A 25,928-nucleotide genomic window follows, 5' to 3' on the forward strand; every position below is an offset into this window, starting at 1 on the left:
GTGGTTTTTAGGTGCGGCTAATAGTGCGGAAAATACGGTAGTATCGACTAGATACGCTTTTGTATTTAGTATAATTACAGTGGATGTCAGGTGTCGATCCACCCATGGCGTTTGTTTACATTCCTCCTACGGTGTGTAGTGAAGTATGCTTAGCTATTCCTCGTCCTCCAGTGATAATCTTACTTGTAAGAAACGTACTTTATTTGTCGCCACGGTGACGAAGATTAGTGATTTGGAATTAGCTAAAACACTGCCGACTGCTATTGGATTTTAGCTGCTAGCTAGCTAGTCATGTCTTAAAGCACCGCTTCCTGAGGGTGTTTCAGTGTTAAAACTTCACCTTTATCCTCAGTTTTTAAGCCAAAATGTGTCCGTTCTCCCTTTTCTGTCTACACACTGTGTCTGCTTGTAAGTACTCCGTGTGTGCGCGCTGCCGAACATGCTCCTCTGCTCGTCAAACCAGCAATGCCATGACGTTAAAAAAAAATAATATGGGGAACCGGTACTTTTCAAACAGAATATAGTACCGTTTTTGATTCATTAGTACCCTACTTTGGCACTTCCCTTCGCAATGATTGGATCAGATGTGTGTTGGGCCCGCCCACTAATTTTGACGAGTGAGTTTGACAAGTAAAATAAATTCATCTAGCACTGACAAGGGCCAAATGGGACAAAACGAAATAATACATCTTTAAATCATGAGTAAAACGTGAAATCAATGGATAAATCATTTAATCATAAAAAAATGAAACCAATTTTAACTAAATTATTAAAAATAATTGTATATTATGTAAATGAATGACAATTTTAACACATTTATGTATTTACTTCCAGAGTATAATTAATTAAGGACACATTTAAATAAATATTTAAATATGTATTTTTTTTAATTAATTTTGTCCCATTTGGCACTTTATCTACAATAGTATATTCTTTATGCAAAAAAAGACATTCATGAAAGTTCTTTATTTCTTCCTAAACCTGGAGGCTACAACCAGCGGAATAATGACAATTATATTTGACATGCTGCCGGCAGTCACTTAGCCACACACCTTATTAAGATTAATATTTCAATGCTTGTAAAAAAAAAAAAAAATCAATACATTATATCCCGAGTTAGGAATCCGCTCCAACTTTCCGAGCAAAAAGTCTGTCCTGTATATCAGATAATTAGGCTTCCAAGCTAAGTAGCTGTCAATCAGTTAAGTCTCCTGGGGGCGACTGAGCTAAGCTAATGTGTGGGGTGCTCTCTTTAAGCCTCCTTGTTGCCAAATGGAGAGCACGGTGCAAACAAGAAGCGACATCAGAAAGTAACTCTTTTTAAAAAGTATACCTTCTCGTGCGTTTTGTCTGATAAGAGCATGGTGGTATGGTTACAGTTACTGTCCATTAGGGTTGTACGGTATACCGGTACTAGTATAGTATCGAGGTACTAATGAATCAAAAATGGTACTATACTCTGTGTGAAAAGTACCGGTCCACAATCTATTTTATTTATTTTTTTAACGGGCATGATGGTCATGACATTGCAGGTTTTACAAGCAGAGGAGCATGTTCGGCAGCGCACACACACAGAGTACTTACAAGCAGACACAGTGTGTAGACAGAAAAGGGAGAATGGACGCATTTTGGCATAAAAACTGACGATAAAGGTGAAGTTATAACACTGAAACACCCTCAGGAAGAGGTGCTTTAAGACTAATGTCCATCCGCAATCGGCAGTGTTTTAGCTACTTCTAAATCACTAATCCTGGCCTCAATGGCGACGAATAAAGTAAGTTTCTTACAAGTATCATTATCACAGCAGGAGGAGGAATAGCTAAACATGCTTCACTACACACCGTAGGAGGATACAATAGCTCACAATGTAAACAAATGCCACAAGTGGATCTACACCTGACATCCACTGTAATGATACCAAGTACAAGAGCGTATCTAGTCGATACTACTATGATTACGTCAATATTTTTTATCGTCACAAAATCTTTTTTCTTTTGTCTTTAAAATTCATATGTTGATAAACTCAGTAAATACGTCCCTGGACACATGAGGACTTTGAATATGACCAATGTATGATCCTGTAACTACTTGGTATCGGATCAATACCTAAGTTTGTGGTATCATCCGAAACTAATGTAAAGTATCAAAGAAGAGATCAATAAGTGATTATTACATTTTAACAGAAGTGTAGATAGAACATGTTGAAACAGAAACTAACCAGATATTAATAGTAAATGAATAGTAAGTGGATTAATAATCATTTTTTACAGCTTGTCCTTAATAATGTTGACAAAATAATAGGTTGATAAATGACACAATATGTTAATGCATACTGGATGCTTTTAAAAAAGGCTTAAAAACCCTTCTCTTAAAAAAAAGCCTTTTTTTTCTAGATAGTTCTAGTTATAGTTTATATTTTTTTTTATATTTATGACCTTTTTTTTTATATATAATACACTGTAGCACTTTGAGGTTGTTTGCTCAATGTAAAGTGCTTTTTACAAATAAAATCTATTATTATTATTATTATCTTTAATGCATACGTCAGCAGACTAATTAGGAGCCTTTGTTTGTTTACTTACTACTAATGTTGAAACAGAAAATAAACAGATATTAACAGCAAATTAACAAGTAGATTAATAATCAATTTGTACAGCTTGTCCTTAATAATGTGTACAAAATAATAGGTGTATAAATGACACAATATGTTACTGCATAGACTAATTAGGAGTCTTTGTTTGTTTACTTACTACTAAAAGACAAGTTGTCTAGTATGTTCACTATTTTATTTAAGGACTAAATTGCAATTATAAACATATGTTTCATGTACTCTAAGATTTTTTATTAAAATAAAGCCAATAATGCCATTTTTTGTGGTCCCCTTTATTTAGAAAAGTATCGAAATACATTTTGGTACCGGAACCAAAATATTGGTAAAGAGACAACTCTAGTGCGGTGTAAACATTTAGTTTGATATGTTGTGTGTTCCTCCACATCGAGGTAGCGGGGGTGTATAGTGTAGCGTCCCGGAAGAGTTAGTGCTGCAAAGGGTTCTGGGTATTTGTTCTGTTGTGTTTATGTTGTGTTACTGTGCGGATGTTCTGCCAAAATGTGTTTGTCATTCTTGTTTGGTGTGGATTCACAGTGTGGCGTATATTTCTAACAATGTTAAAGTTGCTTATACGGCCACTCTCAGTGTAAACTGTATCGCTGTTGATGAAGTATGCGTTGCATTAATGTGTGTGTGTGTACAGAAGCCGCTCGTATCTTGTGACTGGGCGGGCACGTTGTTAGAAGGGATGAAAAGCGGACGTGACGTTAAAAGCAGTGCCTGTAAGGCATGCCCCCAAGACTGTGGAATACGAGAAATAATGACTGACCAACATTTTCGTCCAATAATGAGGGTTGCCTCAGCCCCGACATTAATGAACTAGCATCCAAGAAAAGATGGCAGGTGTCTGGCTTGGGCACATCAGATTAGATCAGTGTGTTGCAAACTGAGCAGTTTAAAGTCCTGAATGGTTGGTTTATTCATTATTTTTTTTATTTTAAAATTGATTAGCCTGTGGAAAAAGTTAATGTTGACACTTCAACATTAACACTTCACCCCTTGCTCCTGATGGCTGCTGGTTAGCGCCTTGCATGGCAGCTCCCGCCATCAGTGTGTGAATGTGTGTGTGAATGTGTGAATGTGGAAATAGTGTCAAAGCGCTTTGAGTACCTTGAAGGTAGAAAAGCGCTATACAAGTATAACCCATTTATCATTTATTTATCATTATATTTACCTCAGAAGGCTGCAAATAGAAAAGAGGCATTCAATTTTTATTTAAATTGTATTTGATATGCCATTGATATTTTTTAATTATTATTATTATTATTTGAAACTCGATTTTGCCTTGCTTGTTCAATATTTAATGCAAAACTTGTTTGGGTCCCTATTAAAAGGTTAATTTGTTCAACCTTGGCCCGCGGCTTTGTTCAGTTTTAAATTTTGGCCCTCTCTGTATTTGAGTTTGACAGCCCTGGGTTAGAGTGTCCGCCCTGAGATGGGTAGGTTGTGAGTTCAAACCCCGGCCGAGTCATACCAAAGACTATAAAAATGGGAGCCATTACCTCCCTGCTTGGCCCTCAGCATCAAGGGGTTGGAATTGGAATCACCAAAAATTATTCCTGGGCGTGGCCACCGCTGCTTCTCACTGCTCCCCTCACCTCCCAGTGGGTGAACAAGGAGATGGGTCAAATGCAGAGGACAAATTCCACGACACCTAGTGTGTGTAACAATACTACTTTAACTTTAAACTTTAACTTGATGCCGCAGCGCATCCAAGGTGATCCAAAAGGTCTTTTAAATATCATGAAATGATTGCACTAGGGCAGGGGTGCTCACACTTTTTCTGCAGGCGAGCTACTTTTCAATTGATCAAGTCGTGGGGATCTACCTCATTCATATATGTCATTTATATTTACTTATTTATGAAATATATGTTTTTGTTAACAAGTTAAAGGTGTTTAATGATAATGCAAGCATGTTTAACACATATAGTTAATATTGTTAACAAGTTAAAGGTGTTTAAAGATAATGCAAGCATGTTTAACACATATAGTTAATATTGTTAACAACTTAAAGGTGGTTAAAGATAAAACAAGCATGTTTAACACATATAGTTAATATTGTTAACAACTTAAAGGTGGTTAAAGATAATACAAGCATGTTTAACACATATAGTTAATATTGTTAACAACTTAAAGGTGGTTAAAGATAATACAAGCATGTTTAACACATATAGTTAATATTGTTAACAACTTAAAGGTGGTTAAAGATAATACAAGCATGTTTAACACATATAGTTAATATTGTTAACAAGTTAAAGGTGTTTAAAGATAAAACAAGCATGTTTAACACATATAGTTAATATTGTTAACAACTTAAAGGTGGTTAAAGATAAAACAAGCATGTTTAACACATATAGTTAATATTGTTAACAACTTAAAGGTGGTTAAAGATAATACAAGCATGTTTAACACATATAGTTAATATTGTTAACAACTTAAAGGTGGTTAAAGATAATACAAGCATGTTTAACACATATAGTTAATATTGTTAACAAGTTAAAGGTGTTTAAAGATAATACAAGCATGTTTAACACATATAGTTAATATTGTTAACAAGTTAAAGGTGGTTAAAAATAATACAAGCATGTTTAACACAAATAGTTAATATTGTTAACAAGTTAAAGGTGTTTAAAGATAATACAAGCATGTTTAACACATATAGTTAATATTGTTAATAAGTTAAAGGTGTTTAAAGATAATACAAGCATGTTTAACACATATAGTTAATATTGTTAACAAGTTAAAGGTGTTTAAAGATAATACAAGCATGTTTAACACATATAGATTCCTTTCTTTCATGAAGACAAGAATATAAGTTGGTGTATTACCTGATTCTGATGACTTGCATTGATTGGAATCAGACAGTGGTGATGATAACGTCCGCATTTTCGAATGGAGGAGAAAAAAAGTCCTCCTTTCTGTCCAATACCACATGAAAGTGGTTGGTTTTTGGCATCTTATTTGTCCAGCTTCCGTACTCCTTTGTATACACTTTACAAGAAATACATTGTCGGCAAACTGCGTAGCTTGCTAGCTTGTGCACGCCAGCTTTCTGAGACTCTTATTTTGGTAGCGCAGGCAGGATGAAGCAGAGCTTTTATTGTGCAACTGTGCAGTCGGTCTTTGGAGTTTTGACGACAGGTACGGCGCCAGAGTCTGTTGAAATAAAGTGTTTCTCGCCTTCCAGTCGGTAATTTTAATGAGCTGGCAGCAGCCAACGTCATCTCAGAAGACCCTCTGGTGCCGTGAATGTCAATCAAGTGACGAAAGTGACGTCATAGTGAAGATATATGATCGCTCATTTTTAGGACTATTTTTTTAATGCCTGGCTGGTGATCGACTGACACACCCTCCGAGATCGACCGGTAGATCGCGATCGACGTAATGAGCACCCCTGCACTAGGGTTATCGTGGTACTAATCAATTGAAATACTATACCACCTTTGAAAAGTACTGGTACCGCTCTTTCATCTGAGTGCCGCTTTGCGTCGGTGACTACGGAGCCGTGGCGCCTGATGTTGAGTGTGTCAAAACGCACACACAAAGTTAAAGTGCATACAAGTAAAAATGGCAAAAAAAATACAAATCTACTGGTTAATAAAGAGGGTGGTGAAGTACAACATGGAGGTATTTGGGCTTCAAAACTAACAATAAAGGTGACGCTTTAAAACAGGGAGGCACCGCGTTGCAAGTACTGTTTTACACCTTTCCTGCTTGTCGGCTCCCAGACCGTGGTCGAGGAGAGCAGGAGAGACCTTGCACTTCACAATGGGTCCGTAAAGCTCCGCTCTTTGGTCGGAATGACGAGGCTGTCGAGTAGTCACAACCAGACATCCACCATGCTATTAACACTCCTGCACATGCTCGCGCTACCTCTCCTAACTTGCCCACTCACTCACTCACTCACCCCCCATACTGCCATTCTTAAAGGAGCACACACACACACACACACATATGCTACTCTCACAACAGCTGCTTTAAAACACGCCTCGCCAAACATGGCAATTAGTATTACCACCTTTGCTTCAAACTTAGGTAAACATTTAAATAATGAACATTCAGATCTGCACAAGGAGTTATAAAGAGTGACAGATAATAATGTAGTTGTTAGACCTGTCCTGCTGTTCGGTCCGGTGCAGACTGTAGTCGAGGATCACAGGGAAGACGTTCCCTTCACGGTCGATGCCATTTCAATGCCTTTTAATTTATATTTTAACCTTGTAAAATTGTTCTTTGACTGTGAGTGTTTAATGTAGTGTAAGATTTTCTGTTAAAATAAAGCCAATATTGAAATTCTTCACATTTGGAAAAGTATCAATATACATTTTGGCAGGGTAGGGTACTAAATTATTGGTATGTGGACAACCCTAGATTGCACTCATCAAAGATGTCTTGTTGGAAGTGGTGCCTGACATACATTTACTGATCTTACATTAGAAGACATGGTAGGATTGTGGACATTGTGGCTCCATGTGTTGTCATGCATGTAATCAGGAGTTACCCAAAAGGCGTCCTTAATATTCACCAAATGTTAACTAGTGTCCTTTTCTCAAAAAAATGTTGGTTATTGTTTTCTTTTTTCTTCTTACTTGTCTTTTCCAGAAGATACATATTTTTACATGTGAAGTGACTGTCCTCCTGTAGTCACTAACAACATTATTAGGGATGTCCGATAATATCGGACTGCCGATATTATCGGCCTATAAATGCTTTAAAATGTAATATCGGAAATTATCGGTATTTGTTTCAAAATTATCGGTATCGATTTCAAAAAGTAAAATGTATGACTTTTTAAAACACCGCTGTGTACACGGACGTAGGGAGAAGTACAGAGCGCCAATAAACCTTAAAGGCACTGCCTTTGCGTGCCGGCCCAATCACATAATATCTACGGCTTTTCAGACACACAAGTGAATGCAAAGCATACTTGGTCAACAGCCATACAGGTCACACTGAGGGTGGCCGTATAAACAAGTTTAACACTGTTACAAATATGCGCCACACTGTGAATCCACACCAAACAAGAATGACAAACACATTTCAGGAGAACATCCGCACCGTAACACAACATAAACACAACAGAACAAATACCCAGAAACCCTTGCAGCACTAACTCATCCGGGACGCTACAATATACAGGATGTCTCTGTACATCATACTTGCCAACCCTCCCGGATTTTCCGGGAGACTCCCGAAATTCAGCGCCTCTCCCGAAAACCTCCCGGGACAAATTTTCTCCCGAAAATCTCCCGAAATTCAGGCGGAGCTGGAGGCCACGCCCCCTCCAGCTCCATGCGGACCTGAGTGACGTGTTGACAGCCTGTTCACACGTCCGCTTTCTCACAATATAAACAGCTAATGATGGAGGGCGAGTTCTTGGTTTCTTATGTGGGTTTATTGTTAGGCAGTTTCATTAACGTCCTCCCAGCGCGGTAACAACACACAACAACAGCAGTCAAGTTTTCGTCTACCGTAAAGCAGTTTGTCTGCCGTAAACAGCAATGTTGTGACACTTTTAAACAGGACAATACTGCCATCTACTGTACATGCATATGTGACCCACCCATAATGTGTCACATTTTTGTGTTGATTTATTTATTTTATTTTGTGGTTTGAATTAGTTTTTGGAGCTGTCATTACACATTTATCAGTATTCACATTGGTCAGTAGGGGGCAGTAGGGCGTTTCTTCCCAGTTGAATGCTATCACCTGCAGACCGGAAGTGTCTTGTCATTCTGATGAGCGCGACCAGTCTGTGAACAATTGAAACGCTTTTTCCTCCTGTATAATAGGTTAGTTTTGGTGAATCAACTCACTGAATAATATCCATGTGATCTTTATAAGTTTAAGTACACATTCTGATGGTGGAGCCTAACTCTAAAGTGTTCGTGAGTTGTAGTTTGTATTTGTGAATGAATTCAGTGCACAGCTGCAGTAATCAATACAAAAAGGCGACGTGAGTGCGCAATGTTTATATAGGAACTTCTGATCCTAATTCAGACTCCCAAATTAGAGCTCCCGTTTTCTTATTGATTTTATAATGTATATTTGTATATTGTGTGTGTTCTGAAATAGTGACAGAGAATAGAACAAGGATGGACAATTCAACCCTTACCTCAACAATGAGTAGATGAGTGTTATGTGTGTGTATATGTGTAAATAAATGATCACTGAAATTCAAGTATTTCTTTTATTTATTTATATATATATATATATATATATATATATATATATATATATATATATATATATATATATGTATATGTAATAAAATAAATATATATAGCTAGAATTCACTGAAAGTCAAGTATTTCTTATATATATATGTATATATATTAACCACGCCCCCGCCCCACCCCCGACCACGCCCCCACCTCCCGAAATCGGAGGTCTCAAGGTTGGCAAGTATGCTGTACATTGCTGCAGTCATCTTTCCCTCTATTTCAGGCCTAGGCAATTATTTTGCCTCGGGGGGCCAAATTTAGAGAAAAAAAATGTGTCTGGGGGCCGGTATATATATTTTAGGAAAACTAATACAAAACCTCACCATAACGTCTGATTGAAAGACAGAAATGGAATTTAACATTTTTTTTACTGAATGAGACACCCAGAATCTACATGAAAATAAAGAATGTGGGATTTACAATATTAACTATGAAGGATAAAACACTGAATATTGACAACATATGAACATCACACCCCCTCTCCATTCACATATTTTACAATCAAGTGAAACGCAACAAAAATGCTACAAACATAGTGAAATATGAACGTGAAGAGTAAAAAAAAACCCACCTACAATCTGATATATCTGATATCAGATCTGTGCTGTTAATAGCCATCTTGACTAACTGGTTAATAAAAGTGCCACAGTACATTTGTCTTTCACTTCAATTTCAGTGAATATCGCTCAAAAATTAATGTCTTTATATGTATACTTTCACAGGAAAATATATCAAGACATATATTGAATATCGAGTTTAAGTAAAAATATATCGAGATATACTTTTTCGTCCATATGGCCCAGCCCTAGTAACTAATATATCATGCAAAAGTGCAGATTCCAAGCATTGAAAGACTTAGTATAGTTGAAGACTTACGCTCATTACAAAACATCACTGCACATCATAATGGCAGCTACACTTTACATCTTAAACATCTAAAAAAAATTTTTGGTAATGTCCGCAAGCCATATTGAAAAGTTTGACTTAATTTGCCCAGGTCTGCCCTACATAATCCTGTTTTTTTTTGTGGTTTTTTTCAGATTGTCTCACAGAGGAAACTGTCCAAAGCTCTTCTCAAACAAGGAAACACTGCGGGGAAGTCTTCCATAATGGTATGACCCTGTGATCGCAATCAATTTTGCTGACACACACACACGGACACACACACACGCACGCACGCACAAACACACACACACACACACACACACACACACACACACACACACACACACACACACACACACACACACATTCTTGCATTTGTTACCTTCTTGAGACCTACGAAAAATGCCTACCTCTCTAGGACCACCCTTTCTTGATATATAAAGATTTGTATTTACAACATTAATAATATATACATACTATGCAAATATAAAAAAGGTAAACTTTTAGTACATTTTTTTTTGTTTGTAATTGTTTTTTTAACTTCATTATTTACTTCAAGTTATTACATTATGTCTATATATATTTGTTTTATTTTTTAAATTAATTTTAGCCAAAAGGGTTGCATTTCAATTTCTTACACACACTTGTTATTACATATGTTGGCCAGAGAGGGAGCACTTAAAATTTTTACACATAACTTGTTATTTCATATGTTGACCAGAGGGGAACACTTTTAAAAGCGACACACAGTCAATTTGAAAAATCCCTCCTTTTTGGGACCCCCCTCATTTTGATAGATTTCACCAGCAGGGGTGCAAATGAGATCTCTATTTTTTGTAATGTGCTTAAGGCCGATGACAAACGAGTCATGGACCACAGGTGGCCCCTGTGCCGCACTTTAGGTAACCCAGCTGGAGAAGCTAACTGTCGGTAGGTCGTGAGTTCAAAACCCCGGCCGAGTCATACCAAAGACTATAAAAATGGGACCCATTACCTCCCTGCTTGGCACTCAGCATCAAGGGTTGGAATTGGGGCTTAAATCACCAAATGATTCCCGGGTGCGGCCACCGCTGCTGCTCATTGCTCCCCTCACCTACCAGGGGGAACAAGGGGATGGGTCAAATGCAGAGGTTCATTTCACCACACATAGTGTGTGTGTGACCATCATTGGTACTTTTTTTTTTTTAATGGCCACTATAGTCTTAGTACCGTAGTGTATTTGATCATCCTATGGTCACATATGGGACGCGGGTTGTCTTACGTCAGCACCGGAAGTCGTAGAATCAGCCGTTCACCTGGCTGGTTTTTTCGGGGATGGAATAGGAAAGTCCTTCTTTAGCTGCCGTCTTGTTTTATCATATATTGCTGCCTTTGCGCCAGTCAATGTTTACTTTTGTATGCACATTAAATCAACACAAAAATCCTGACTTTGGAGCAATGTTCACGGACTCTAGTATTTGGCTCTCTATTAGATGCAATGGTTTTCCGTATTTGGACCATGATTTATGTCATCACTTGTTCATATGGAAGGTACTTTTCCTTGTTGATGTCTCAAGAAGGGCAGAACTAGAAGAACACACACACCTGATAATGCAACATGGTTACACTGCAAAAACTGAAATCTAAGTAAGATGAAATATGTCAAATAAGGGTGATATTTGCTTATTTTCTGTCTGATAAGATAATTCTTCTCACTAAGCAGATTTTATGTTAGAGTGTTTTACTTGTTTTAAGTGTTCTAAATGATCTCAGTAAGATATTACAGCTTGTTGCTGAGATTTGATGAGCTATATTGAGTAAAACATGCTTGAAACTAGAATATCAAGTGTTGCAAAGCTGTGTCATCAACACTCACAAGTATAAAACTACTTTTTAAAGTAATCATTTCTTATTTCAAGCACGAAATAAAAAATCATGACTTTGACACAATTGTGTCTCATAATTAAAACAGATGACAGCCAAATGGACTTTGCTGTTTTATTTTCAATGAAACAATAGAAAATACGCACAGTTGGCACAGTACAGTAAACTGACAGTTAATATTTAAACATTTAACATTTCTAACAATTTTGAAGAGAAATAGTTGATGCACATTCAGATAAATTCTTCAAAATTACAATTAAAAACATTTTGGGCTGTAAATATGCGCATTAATTGACTGAAAGAGCACGCACTTGGCGCGATGATGTCATGTTATCCATGGAAAAATGCATTTTTAGACAATATGATTTGCCTGAGCGGCTAGGAGACCCCGGGAGTAACAAGCGGTTGCCTTGTTGCCTTTCCATTAAGAACAATAAATTAGTTTTTAGTATAAGTTTGCTGGTTTCAAGAAATGTATATCATTATGTCAAGATAATGGCACTAACATTTACTTAATTTAAGAATATTTTTCAACATAATGAGAAAAAAGGTCTCTTTTTTTTCTACCAAGAAAAGTGCACTTGTTATTAGTGAGAATATACTTATTTTAAGCTATTTTTGGGTTCATTGAAGTTAGCTAATTTTACTTGTTTTGGAAAGTCTTGACAAGCCAAATGTTATTGTTCTATTGGCAGATAATTCTGCTTAGTTCAAATAAAATACCCCTCATTTTTGTATTTTTTCTTCTTCTTTTTGAACACTGACTTTTTGCAGTGTAGTGAGAGTCGTGCTTCATTTTAATCTAACTTTCTCTCATTTCGTTCTACTTCCTCGCCGTCTCTCCCTTCCCTAAAGGTGACAGCGGAGGAGCTGTCTGGTAATGACGACTACGTGGAACTCTCTTTCAGCGCTCGTAAACTGGACGACAAGGTTGGTACGCTCACTTGTTTCGTGTCAGGTGTGCCTGTGAGGTGTGTGGTTGTCCTGCACAAATCATGGAAATGAAAGGTGGCATGAAAGGAGGCCCACTGAGATATGGGTACCCCAAATGACACTCGCTATCTCTCCCGCAAAGATAAGCATGTTAATTTTGCCACGTGCACAGCCATGAATGACTAATCCAAACAGGTTGCGCCTTAGGGGAGCTGTGGATGTAAGCAAGGGAGAGGTGGACCATTTAGGGAGGGGACACATGCGGGGGGGAAAAACAAAGGGCGAAATAATGATTCCTTGTAGACTGGGGGAATGATTTATGGCAGTGAAAAGAAGAAGACGAATCCCCTCACATGTGGTTCATTTACCCTTTTGAAGGATTTCTTCAGCAAGTCCGATCCGTTCCTGGAGATTTTCAGAATAAATGACGACGGGAGCGAGTCTCTTGTTCACCGAACGGAGGTAATTGCCTGCTCAAATGATAGCAGATGGAGTTAATGGCTGTGGTGAGCATTAAGAGTCTTGTTTGTGTGTTCTTATTGGCTTTGTTCAGACGGTCATGAACAACTTGAGCCCCGTATGGAAGTCGTTCAAAGTTTCCTTCAACACGCTCTGCAGCGGCGACCATGAACGGGAGCTAAAGGTGAGTCTGCAACCCTTGCTATTTATAGCAGGTTGTCATTTTGGGTATTCTGAGGAGACACTTTTTTTCTGGTTTGCTTCGTTTGATCAAATGTCATACATATTTGACTTTGATTTTTATTTTTATTAGGAAACGCGAGCAAATAACCCCAATTCTTGAGAGTTTGCACTGGCTCCCTGTTCATTTTAGAATTGATTTTAAAACCTTGCTGTTTGTTTTTAAAGCTTTACATGGACTGGCACCTCGGTATATCTCGGACCTCAGCCAAATTTCTCTCTTTGAGGTCCGAGAGCCAGCTCCAGCTCGTGGTGCCCAAGACCAGACTTAAATCCAGGGGAGACAGAGCCTTCTCTGTGGTCAGCTCTAAGCTCTGGAACACTCTGCTACTCCATGTTCAAACTGCTCCCACAGTGGACTGTTTTAAGTCTCGTCTTAAGACCCACTTTTATTCTTTGGCTTTTAACACTACGTGAGTTGTGTGGTGTGGTTCTAACTATCGTGGGATCACACTCCTCAGCCTTCCCGGTAAGGTCTATTCAGGTGTACTGGAGAGGAGGCTACGCCGGATAGTCGAACCTCGGATTCAGGAGGAACAGTGTGGTTTTCGTCCTGGTCGTGGAACTGTGGACCAGCTCTATACTCTCGGCAGGGTCCTTGAGGGTGCATGGGAGTTTGCCCAACCAGTCTACATGTGCTTTGTGGACTTGGAGAAGGCATTCGACCGTGTCCCTCGGGAAGTCCTGTGGGGAGTGCTCAGAGAGTATGGGGTATCGGACTGTCTGATTGTGGCAGTCCGCTCCCTGTATGATCAGTGCCAGAGCTTGGTCCGCATTGCCGGTAGTAAGTCGGACACGTTTCCAGTGAGGGTTGGACTCCGCCAAGGCTGCCCTTTGTCACCAATTCTGTTCATAACTTTTATGGACAGAATTTCTAGGCGCAGTCAAGGCGTTGAGGGGATCTGGTTTGGTGGCTGCAGGATTAGGTCTCTGCTATTTGCAGATGATGTGGTCCTGATGGCTTCATCTGGCCAGGATCTTCAGCTCTCACTGGATCGGTTCGCAGCCGAGTGTGAAGCGACTGGGATGAGAATCAGCACCTCCAAGTCCGAGTCCATGGTTCTCTCCCGGAAAAGGGTGGAGTGCCATCTCCGGGTTGGGGAGGAGATCTTGCCCCAAGTGGAGGAGTTCAAGTACCTCGGAGTCTTGTTCACGAGTGAGGGAAGAGTGGAAGGTGAGATCGACAGGCGAATCGGCGCGCAGTTTCAGTAATGCGGACGCTGTATCGATCCGTTGTGGTGAAGAAGGAGCTGAGCCAGAAGGCAAAGCTCTCGATTTACCGGTCGATCTACGTTCCCATCCTCACCTATGGTCATGAGCTTTGGGTTATGACCGAAAGGACAAGATCACGGGTACAAGCGGCCCAAATGAGTTTCCTCCGCCGGGTGGCGGGGCTCTCCCTTAGAGATAGGGTGAGAAGCTCTGCCATCCGGGAGGAGCTCAAAGTAAAGCCGCTGCTCCTCCACATGGAGAGGAGCCAGATGAGGTGGTTCGGGCATCTGGTCAGGATGCCACCCGAACGCCTCCCTAGGGAGGTGTTTAGGGCACGTCCGACCGGTAGGAGGCCACGGGGAAGACCCAGGACACGTTGGGAAGACTATGTCTCCCAGCTGGCCTGGAAACGCCTCGGGATCCCCCGGGAGGAGCTGGACCAAGTGGCTGGGGAGAGGGAAGTCTGGGCTTCCCTGCTTAGGCTGATGCCCCCGCGACCCGACCTCAGATAAGCGGAAGAAGATGGATGGATGGAGTTGTGTGGTCCTCTGTGATTTCTATTTACTGTTTTGATTGGTTTACCCTTTAAAATTGTTTTTAATCATATTTATTTTTATATTGGTTTTATATTTATTTATTTTTTGTTTTTAATCAGTCATTGGTGGAGCTTAGGATAATATTTTAATATTGTTTTTAATATTGTTGTGCAGCACTTTGGAAACATTTTTGTTGTTTAAATGTGCTATATAAATAAAGTGGATTGGATTAAGGATCCCCATTAGCTGGTTGCCACAACAACCCACTAGTCTTCCTGGGGTCCACAAACTCAATACAATTACAAGTAAAAGCATATAATTATAACTACATAATACAGAAAGAAATAAAAGCATCAACAATCAAACAATTTACAGTCACAGAATAATAATTACCATGTACACAATACAAAACCAAACAAAAAATCATCAACAAGCAAACTAATTTACAGACTCAGATAAAAAACCTGTTTACTTTCAATGCCGGTGAGAATTTGAGGCAGGTTATTCCAGAGCGACACAGATCTATAAATAAAAGATTCCCGCAAAGCATTCTTCCTGGGACGAGGGAGTACAAAATGCCCCTCACTAGACTCCCTGGTATTATGATTATTGTATAGTGCTACTGCAAACTATTTGGGCCATGAGAAAAGCAGGAGTTTTACTACCGGTTACTGATTTGAACAATATTAGAGTATTAGCGGACAACCTGCTCTGCACTGTTAGCCAGGAAAGAGAAGCATGCATTTGGTTCACTTTGGTTCTTAGAGAACAACCCAGAACCAGCCTTGCTGCCCTATTCTGGACAATCTGAGGCAATATAGACACAATGATTGGGCAGACTACATCATTGGGGAACAGTATCAAACCACTTTAACTTTTGTTTCATCTGACATCACATGGACAAAGATAAGACCTTCTGGAGGAAAGTTCTGTGGTCAGATGAAACAAAAATGGAGCTGTTTGGCCACAATACCCAGCAATATGTTTGGAGGAGAAAAGGTGAGGCCTTTAATCCCAGGAACACCTTACCTACCGTCAAGCATGGTGGTGGTAGTATTATGCTCTGGGCCTGTTTTGCTGCCAATGGAACTGCTGCTTTACAGAGAGTAAATGGGACAATGAAAAAGGAGGATTACTTCCAAATTCTTCAGGACGCAGTTGGGTGTTCCAACAGGACAATGACCCCCAAACACACGTCAGAAGTGGTAAAGGAATGGCTAAATCAGGCTAGAATTAAGGTTTTTGTCATGTCTGTGTAATCATGTTTTGTTTTAGTCATGTTTTGTTTAGTTATTGGACTCTTTAGTTTCTGGCTTTTCACTCCCTTGTCTTGTTTCCATGATTACCCATTAGTTTCACCTGTTCCACGTTTGGACTCATTGTGCACTCTTGTTTGTCACCATAGCAACCCATTAGTTTTCACCTGTCACGTCACGCACCTGTTTCACGTTTTGAGTCACGCACCTGTTTTCGTTAATCATGTCTGTAGTATTTAAGTTCATTGCTTTCAGTTTGTCTTTCTGGTGACATCCCACAATTATGCTCTACACACCCTTGCTGCTCTTTTTTCATGCCGGTTCCATGCCAAGTAACTTTTTGTTTATTAAGCCACAGTTAGTGTTTTTTTTGTTGTTCATAGTTTCTGCCTTTGTGCAAGTATTTGTTTTCATAGCCAAGTCGTTTCTCCGCCACCGTGCGCGCTTTTCGTTTGTACTTTTTTTTTGATACATTAAATAAATCATGTACTCACATTCCCGTCTCGCCCGAGCCAACTTTCCGTTGCATTCCGGAAAAGCAAACACCCAGGACCAAGTCATGACAGTTTTAGAATGGCCTTCTCAAAGTCCTGACTTAAACGTGTGGACAATGCTGAAGAAACAAGTCCATGTCAGAAAACCAACACATTTAGCTGAACTGCACCAATTTTGTCAAGAGGAGTGGTCAAAAATTCAAGCAGAAGCTTGTGGATGGCTACCAAAAGCACCTTATTGCAGTGAAACCTGCCAAGGGACATGTAAGCAAATATTAACATTGCTGTATGTATACTTTTGACCCAGCACATTTGCTCACATTTTCAGTAGACCCATAATAAATTCATAAAAGAAGCAAACTTCATGAATGTTTTTTTGTGACCAACAAGTATGTGCTCCAATCACTCTATCACAAAAAAATATGAGTTGTAGACATTATTGGAAACTCAAGACAGACATTATGTACTGTATATATTAATTAATGTTGTTTGGTATACCGGTACTAATAAAGTACCGCGATGCTAATTGATTGCCACATTCCAATGTGTATGTGGACAGAGAATTAGTATATATGTAGTTTTTGTGACACTTGTTGTTGAATAGTGGAAATAGTACACATATTGCAGATACAGGACTGTGCAAAAGTCTTACATCATAGCTAGTTTTATAATTATATATTTTCTAAAGTAATTATTTTGACAGTAAAAAGTTAACAGGAGGACCAACACAATTAGCACACACATACACAAAAGATTAAAAACAAAACAAAACACAGGTATTCTAACAGTTAGCATGCATGAAAGAACAACATATTTTACTGTATACCTGCAAAATTTGCTAAAAAGTTAGAATGCTAACGTTAGCATGCTAACTGTTAGCATGCGTCAACAAAATATTTAACTCTGAGGTCAATACCAGGAAAAAAAAATTGTATGCTACATTAACATAATTATATTGAGATGCATTTCGATCCTGGAACGGTTTGAAATAAAACAAAAAATAGGAGCTAACAATTAGCATGTGTCATGTGCCAAATTATATGACTCTGAGGTGTGTACCTAAAAAAATAGCTAAAAAGCCAACATGCTAACAGTAAGCCTGCGTCAAGTACCAAAACATATGACACTGAATTGTATACCCCTGAAATTAGCTAAAAAAAGCTAAGATGCTAACAGCAAGCATACGTCAAAATCCCAAATATGTCTTTGAGGGGTATACCTTCAAACATATCTGAAAAATGCTAACATGCTTGCAGTAAGCATAGTACCATAACATATGACTCTGATGTGTATACCTTTAAAAATAGCTAACAAAAATAATTAATAAAAAAAAGCTAGCATGCTAACAGGAAGCATGCGTCAAGTAACAAAATATATGACTCTGAAGGGTAATTTACCAAAAAAGCTAGCAGGCTTACATGCTAATGTTAGCATGTTATTAGGTAACATGTGCCAAGTACCAAAATATATGACTCTGAGGTTGATACCGTAAAACATAGCTTTAAAAAAAGCTGCAGGCTTTTGTTAGCATGCTAACGTGCTAACATTAGCATGCTATAAATTGACTTTGAAACCATTTGAATCGGTTGGGAAATGTTGATGTTTGAAAATTCTGGAATTCCTGAAAATCTGGGAATATTTGGAAAATATAAACAAAAATGGTCGCACGTGTGTCACGAAGGAGTTTTTTTTAAAGTGGAATGATTTGTCGAAGAAGAAAGTGGAAAAAAAATAGGCCGGAATAGTAAGTAGAATACCATATTTTATGCAATACAATTTATCTATCAATTTAGCTATTGGTCAAAGAACATGTTTTACTGTATACCTGTGAAATTAGCTAAAAAGTTGTAATGCTAACGTTAACATGCTAACTGTTAGCATGCATTGACAAAATATTTAACTCTGATGTGAATACCAGGAAAAAAAATGTATGCTAACGTTTAGCATAATAATATTGAGATGCATTTCGATCCTGGAACGGTTTGAAATAAAACCAAAAATAGGAGCTAACTATTAGCATGTGTCATGTACCAAATTATATGACTCTCAGGTGTGTACCTACAAAAATAGCTAAAAAGCCAACATGCTAACATAAGCCGGCGTCAAGTACCAAAATGTATGTTCCGGGGTGTATACCTGTAAAAATAATGATAAACGCTAGCATGTTTACGTTAGCATAACATTATTGAGATGCATTTCAAACCTGGAACGGTTTTAAATAAAAACGAAAAATAGGACCTAACTATTAGCATGTGTCATGTACCAAATTATACGACTGAGTTGTTTACCTACAAAATAGCTAAAAAGCCAACATGCTAACATAAGCCGGCGTCAAGTATCAAAATGTATGTTCCGGGGTGTATACCTGTAAAAATAACGATAAACGCTAGCATGTTTACGTTAGCATAACATTATTGAAATGCATTTCAATCCTGGAACGGTTTTAAATAAAAACGAAAAATAGGACCTAACTATTAGCATGTGTCATGTACCAAATTATACGACTCTGAGTTGTTTACCTACAAAATAGCTAAAAAGCCAACATGCTAACAGTAAGCCTGCGTCAAGTACCAAAATATATGTTCCGGGGTGTATACCTGTAAATATAATGACATAAGCTAGCATGTTAACGTTAGCATAATATTATTGAGATGCATTTCAATCCTGGAACGGTTTGAAATAAAACAAAAAATAGGAGCTAACAATTAGCATGTGTCATGTACCAAATTATATAACTCTTAGGTGAGTACCTACAAAAATAGCTAAAAAGCCAACATACTAACAGTAAGCCGACGTCAAGTACCAAAATATATGTTCCGGGGTGTATACCTGTAAAAATAACAATAAAAGCTAGCATGTTAATGTTAGCATCCTTACATGCTAACAGTTAGTAGCATCCGGTGGCAAAAATGTCATATGTGTGCACAACATCCTATTTATGTCAATCTGAGTTGACTCCAGGTCATGTGGAGAGTTTGCTGGTGTTATTTAAAGAGAAGTGTGAAGTGTGAAGTGTGAAGGCGCTCCAGTCGCTAAACTTTCACCTTTGCTTGCCAGGTGAGATTTGTGTAAATGAGTGTGAGAGCGGAGCCTCTGCACATGGACTCATTCTTCTCATGAATAAACATGAGCCAGGTCATTAAATATTCAGAGGCGTCTTAACTCTGCATGGATCCTGACAGCAGGAGGAAAGGCTACAGTGTTTCCTGGACGACCCGTTTCAACAATCAGCTGTATAGGGCGCTGATTTCCATCTGGCAACCCTCTCCCCGGCCACTTAACTGACCAATAGATACATCAAATATGCTATTCTACTTACTATTTTTCCTCGACACATCGTTCCACTTTAAAGAGCTCATTCAGTATTTTTTATATTTTCCAAAAATTCCCAGATTTTCAGGAATTCCAGAATTTTCAAACATCCATTTTTCCCACATTTACCAACTGATTCAAATAGCTTTAAAGTCAAATTTTCAGCATGCTAATGTTAGCAAGTTAGCATGCTAACAAAAGCTTGCGGATTTTTTTTTTAAAGCTATGTTTTACGGTATCAACCTCAGAGTCATATATTTTGGTACTTGGCACATGTTACCTATTAACATGCTAACGTTAGCAGGTAAGCCTGCTAGCTTTTTTGGTAAATTACCCATCCATCCATCCATCCATCTTCTTCCGCTTATCCGAAGTCGGGTCGCGGGGGCAGCAGCCTAAGCAGGGAAGCCCAGACTTCCCTCTCCCCAGCCACTTCGTCCAGCTCCTCCCGGGGGATCCCGAGGCGTTCCCAGGCCAGCCGGGAGAGATAGTCTTCCCAGCGTGTCCTGGGTCTTCCCCGTGGCCTCCTACCGGTCGGACGTGCCCGAAACACCTTCCTAGGGAGGCGTTCGGGTGGCATCCTGACCAGATGCCCGAACCACCTCATCTGGCTCCTCTCCATGTGGAGGAGCAGCGGCTTTACTTTGAGTCCCCCCCGAATGACAGAGCTTCTCACCCTATCTCTAAGGGAGAGCCCCGCCACCCAGCCGCTTGTACCCGTGATCTTGTCCTTTCGGTCATAACCCAAAGCTCATGACCATAGGTGAGGATGGGAACGTAGATCGACCGGTAAATTGAGAGCTTTGCCTTCCGGCTCAGCTCCTTCTTCACCACAACGGATCGATACAGCGTCCGCATTACTGAAGACGCCGCACCGATCCGCCTATCGATCTCACGATCCACTCTTCCCTCACTTGTGAACAAGACTCCCAGGTACTTGAACTCCTCCACTTGGGGCAGGGTCTCCTCCCCAACCCGAAGATGGCATTCCACCCTTTTCCGGGCGAGAACCATGGACTCGGACTTGGAGGAGCTGATTCTCATCCCAGTTGCTTCACACTCGGCTGCGAACCGATCCAGCGAGAGCTGAAGATCCTGGCCAGATGAAGCCATCAGGACCACATCATCTGCAAAAAGCAGAGACCTAATCCTGCAGCCACCAAACCAGATCCCCTCAACGCCTTGACTGCACCTAGAAATTCTGTCCATAAAAGTTATGAACAGAATCGGTGACAAAGGGCAGCCTTGGCGGAGTCCAACCCTCACTGGAAACGTGTCCGACTTACTGCCGGCAATGCGGACCAAGCTCTGACACTGATCATACAGGGAGCGGACCGCCAAAATCAGACAGTCCGATACCCCATACTCTCTGAGCACTCCCCACAGGACTTCCCGAGGGACACGGTCGAATGCCTTCTCCAAGTCCACAAAGCACATGTAGACTGGTTGGGCAAACTCCCTTCCCCCCTCAAGGACCCTGCCGAGAGTATAGAGCTGGTCCACAGTTCCACGACCAGGACGAAAACCACACTGTTCCTCCTGAATCCGAGGTTCGACTAGCCGGCGTAGCCTCCTCTCCAGTACACCTGAATAGACCTTACCGGGAAGGCTGAGGAGTGTGATCCCACGATAGAACACACCCTCCGGTTCCCCTTCTTAAAGAGAGGAACCACCACCCCGGTCTGCCAATCCAGAGGTACCGCCCCCGATGTCCACGCGATGCTGCAGAGTCTTGTCAACCAAGACAGCCCCACAGCATCCAGAGCCTTAAGGAACTCCGGGCGGATCTCATCCATCCACTACCTCAGCAACCTCAGCCCCAGAAATAGAAGAGCCCACCACAGATTCCCCAGGCACTGCTTCCTCATAGGAAGACGTGTCGGTGGGATTGAGGAGGTCTTCGAAGTATTCCCTCCACCGATCCACAACATCCGCAGTCGAGGTCAGCAAAACACCATCCTCACCATACACGGTGTTGATAGTGCACTGCTTCCCCTTCCTGAGGCGGCAGATGGTGGTCCAGAATCGCTTCGAAGCTGTCCGGAAGTCATTTTCCATGGCTTCCCCGAACTCCTCCCTTACCCTTCAGAGTCATATATTTTGTTACTTGACGCACGCTTCCTGTTAGTATGTTGGCTTTTTCTATATATTAATTATTTTTGTTAGCTATTTTTAAGCGTGTACACATCAGAGTCATTTGTTATGGTAGTTGATGCATGCTTACAGTAAGCATGCTAGCATTTTTCAGATATTTTTGAAGGTATACCCCTCAGAGACAGACATATTTTGGATCTTGACGTATGCTTGCTGTTAGCATCTTAGCTTTCTGTAGGTATTTTCAGGGGTATACAATTCAGTGTCATAATTTTTGGTACTTGACGCAGGCACCGAAAACTCATATATTTTGGTACTTGAAGCATGCTCACTGTTAGCATGCTAATGTTAGCATGTGATGATGCTAACATTAGCATGTAAAGAACATTATATTGCTAGCTTCTTTTTTTGCAGGTATACACCGCACAGTTAGCATGTTAGCTTTTTTGGCTATTTGTTAAGGTATACACCTCAAAGAAAGGTATTTTCAAGGTACCGTATTTTTCGGACTATAAGTCGCAGTTTTTTTTTCATAGTTTGGCCGGGCTCCAGTGCGACTTATATATGTTTTTTTCTTTCTTTATTGTGCATTTTCGGCAAGTGCGACTTATACTTATACATTTTGGTACTTAACGTATAATTACTGTTAGCATGTAAGCTGTTCTAGCTATTTTTGAAGGTATCATTTCTCCCAAATTGCTTCTAGTTTCTGATCATTTTGCATATTCATGTTCTGCACCTCCCATACTTGCCAACCTTGAGACCTCCGATTTCGGGAGGTGGGGGGTGGGGGGGGGGGCGTGGCTAAGAGGGGAGGAGTATATTTACAGCTAGAATTCACCAAGTCAAGTATTTGATATATATATATATATATATATATATATATATATATATATATATATATATATATATATATATAAGAAATACTTGACTTTCAGTGAATTCTGCTATATATATTTTTTTATTTTATTATATATATATATATATATATATATATATATATATATATATATATATATATATATATATATATATATATATATATATATACATATATATATATATATATATATATATATATATATATATGTCTTAATAAGGTTATCCAAAAAATAGTGCTCGATACCGTAGTAGAGCGCAATATATGTATGTGTGGGAAAAAAAATCACAAGACTACTTCATCTCTACAGGCCTGTTTCATGAGGGGTTCCCTCAATCATCAGGAGAGAAATCTCCTGATGATTGAGGGAACCCCTCATGAAACAGGCCTGTAGAGATGAAGTAGTCTTGTGATTTTTTTTCCCACACATACATATATATATATATATATATATATATATATATATATATATATATATATATATATATAATATACATATATATATATATATATATATATATATATATATATATATATATATAATATACATATATATATATATATATATATATATATATATATATATATATATATATATATATATATATATAAAAGAAATACTTGAATTTCAGTGTTCATTTATTTACACATATACACACACATAACACTCATCTACTCATTGTTGAGTTAAATTCAAGTATTTTATTTATATATATATATATATATATATATATATATATATATATATATATATATATATATATATATATATATATATATATTAATAAAAGAAATACTTGAATTTCAGTGTTCATTTATTTACACATATACACACACATAACACTCATCTACTCATTGTTGAGTTAAGGGTTGAATTGTCCATCCTTGTTCTATTCTCTGTCACTATTTTTCTAACCATGCTGAACACCCTTTCGCAGGTACCCAGAAAGGTTTCGAGTACCACCAAAAAAACTGAATCTCTGAAGACAGTATACAAATCTGTGTTAAAGGTGTACAAATACTGTTTGTATAATAAGCATGTTTTTTTTTTACAAATGAGGGTTAAGAGTTCAGTACTAAAAAAAAATAAATAAAGAATGTGGCTTAAGTACAGTTTTTTAATTGAGCTACTGCATTTTTTGGTTGGGTTGTTTATTTATTTTGAGTAATTTCTACATTTCTAAAAGGGGAGGAATGTAATAGAGTGATTTATGTTTGTCTGTTTCCATCTCCTGGTGAATGTTGGCTATAGCGTACTGGGGTTACTTTTTGGTTGGCCAACGATTTACGTGGTGTTGCGTACCTGACATCACTCAGGTCCGCATGGAGCTGGAGGGGGCGTGGCTTCCAGCTCCGCCTGAATTTCGGGAGATTTTCGGGAGAAAATTTGTCCCGGGAGGTTTTCGGGAGAGGCGCTGAATTTCGGGAGTCTCCCGGAAAATCCGTGAGGGTTGGCAAGTATGTCACCTCCATCCAACAGTAAGGCTTTAGTGAACGAAACAATAAGTTGTCTTTTTTTGTTCATAGAGCTCTTACGTGGCTCTCAGCAGCTTCAAGTGGAAATGAGGCAACACAATGAACACACACACACACACACACACAAATTACTGTCAAGTGCACAAATACATTCCCCCAAATAATGACACAAGGGGTATAGGCACTCGCCAGTGGAAAGTGGGAGATGGGGAAATAAGAGGATTAGCGCTGGTTGATGTTTCTAATCAAGCGTAGTTGGTAGTGATTGCTAGTTGTTGAGGTTGACCTCAGCCACGTGGGTCACAGCTCTTCACCTAAATGACACTTGTGTGTGTGTGTGTGTGTGTGTGTGTGTGTGTGTGTGTGTGTGTGTGTGTGTGTGTGTGTGTGTGTGTGTGTGTGTGTGTGTGTGTGTGTGTGTGTGTGTGTGTGTGTGTGTGTGTAAGTGTGTGTGTGTGTGTGTGTGTGTGTGTGTTCGCCTGCATTGACCACAGCCTATTGATTTTGACAAGGCTCACTCAGACAGACTTAGTGTCGCTGCCTCTCGCCACTTTCAAATGAAAGAATTTACCGTATTTTCCCGGACCGTAGGGCGCACCGGGTCTAGTCAGGTCTTTTTTCATACAAAAGGGTTTTTTCTTTCTTTCTAAATGTAAAACCGTGGCTCACTAGAGTCCCGTGAAAAAAACGTCCGACCGGAACTCTCTAATAACTAAAGTTCCTTGGGTGAATAATGTAAGCTCACTACACCGGTATGTTTTAGTGTTTTCATGGCGAGTTTACTGACAGATATAAGTAAGAACTTTACACTACTTTATATTAGAAATGGCAACATCGGAGGATGAATGTATATTTTCAATGGAACATATAAAATGTTGGCGTTGTTTACTTGAGTCATATTGCAGTCTACACGTATCTCTTATGTGTGACTGCCATCATATTGCAGTCTACACGTATCTCTTATGTGTGACTGCCATGTGCTGGTCACACTTATCACTACACCATGTACCAAATAAAATCGCTTTGAGGTCGGTAAGCACAACCAAAATGATTTCGTACATTAGGCGCACCGGGTTATATTGTTGCCATTTTTTGGTACTTTTCGATACTTTTCTAAATAAAGGGAACCACAAATAATGTCATTATTGGCTTTATTTTAACAAAAAATCTTAGGGTACATTAAACATATGTTTATTATTGCAAGTTTGTCCTTAAACAAGATAGTGAACATACTAGACAACTTGTCTTTTAGTAGTACGTAAACAAACAAAGGCTCCTAATTAGTCTGCTGACGTATGCAGTAACATAATCTGTCATTTATCTACTTATTATTTGGTCTACATTATTAAGGACAAGCGGTAGAAAATTAATTATTAATCCACTTGTTCATTTACTGTTAATATCTGCTTACTTTCTGTTTTAACATGTTCTATCTACACTTCTGTTCAAAT

General features: G+C 39.1%; 1 protein-coding gene across 2 annotated transcripts in view; it reads left to right on the top strand.

Moving 5' to 3' along the window:
- LOC133621257 (copine-4) overlaps positions 1-25,928 on the top strand; it is a 112,186-nt gene that overhangs the window by 48,300 nt on the left and 37,958 nt on the right. For both annotated transcript variants that reach the window (XM_061983266.2, XM_061983265.1), the window contains exons 4-7: positions 9,878-9,949; positions 12,441-12,515; positions 12,897-12,980; positions 13,072-13,161. In XM_061983266.2, coding sequence (XP_061839250.1) covers positions 9,878-9,949; positions 12,441-12,515; positions 12,897-12,980; positions 13,072-13,161 — 321 coding nt within the window. The remainder of the gene's footprint in view (positions 1-9,877; positions 9,950-12,440; positions 12,516-12,896; positions 12,981-13,071; positions 13,162-25,928) is intronic.

This window comes from Nerophis lumbriciformis, linkage group LG21 (assembly GCF_033978685.3).
Source record: "Nerophis lumbriciformis linkage group LG21, RoL_Nlum_v2.1, whole genome shotgun sequence".
Taxonomy (NCBI): Eukaryota; Metazoa; Chordata; class Actinopteri; order Syngnathiformes; family Syngnathidae; genus Nerophis; species Nerophis lumbriciformis.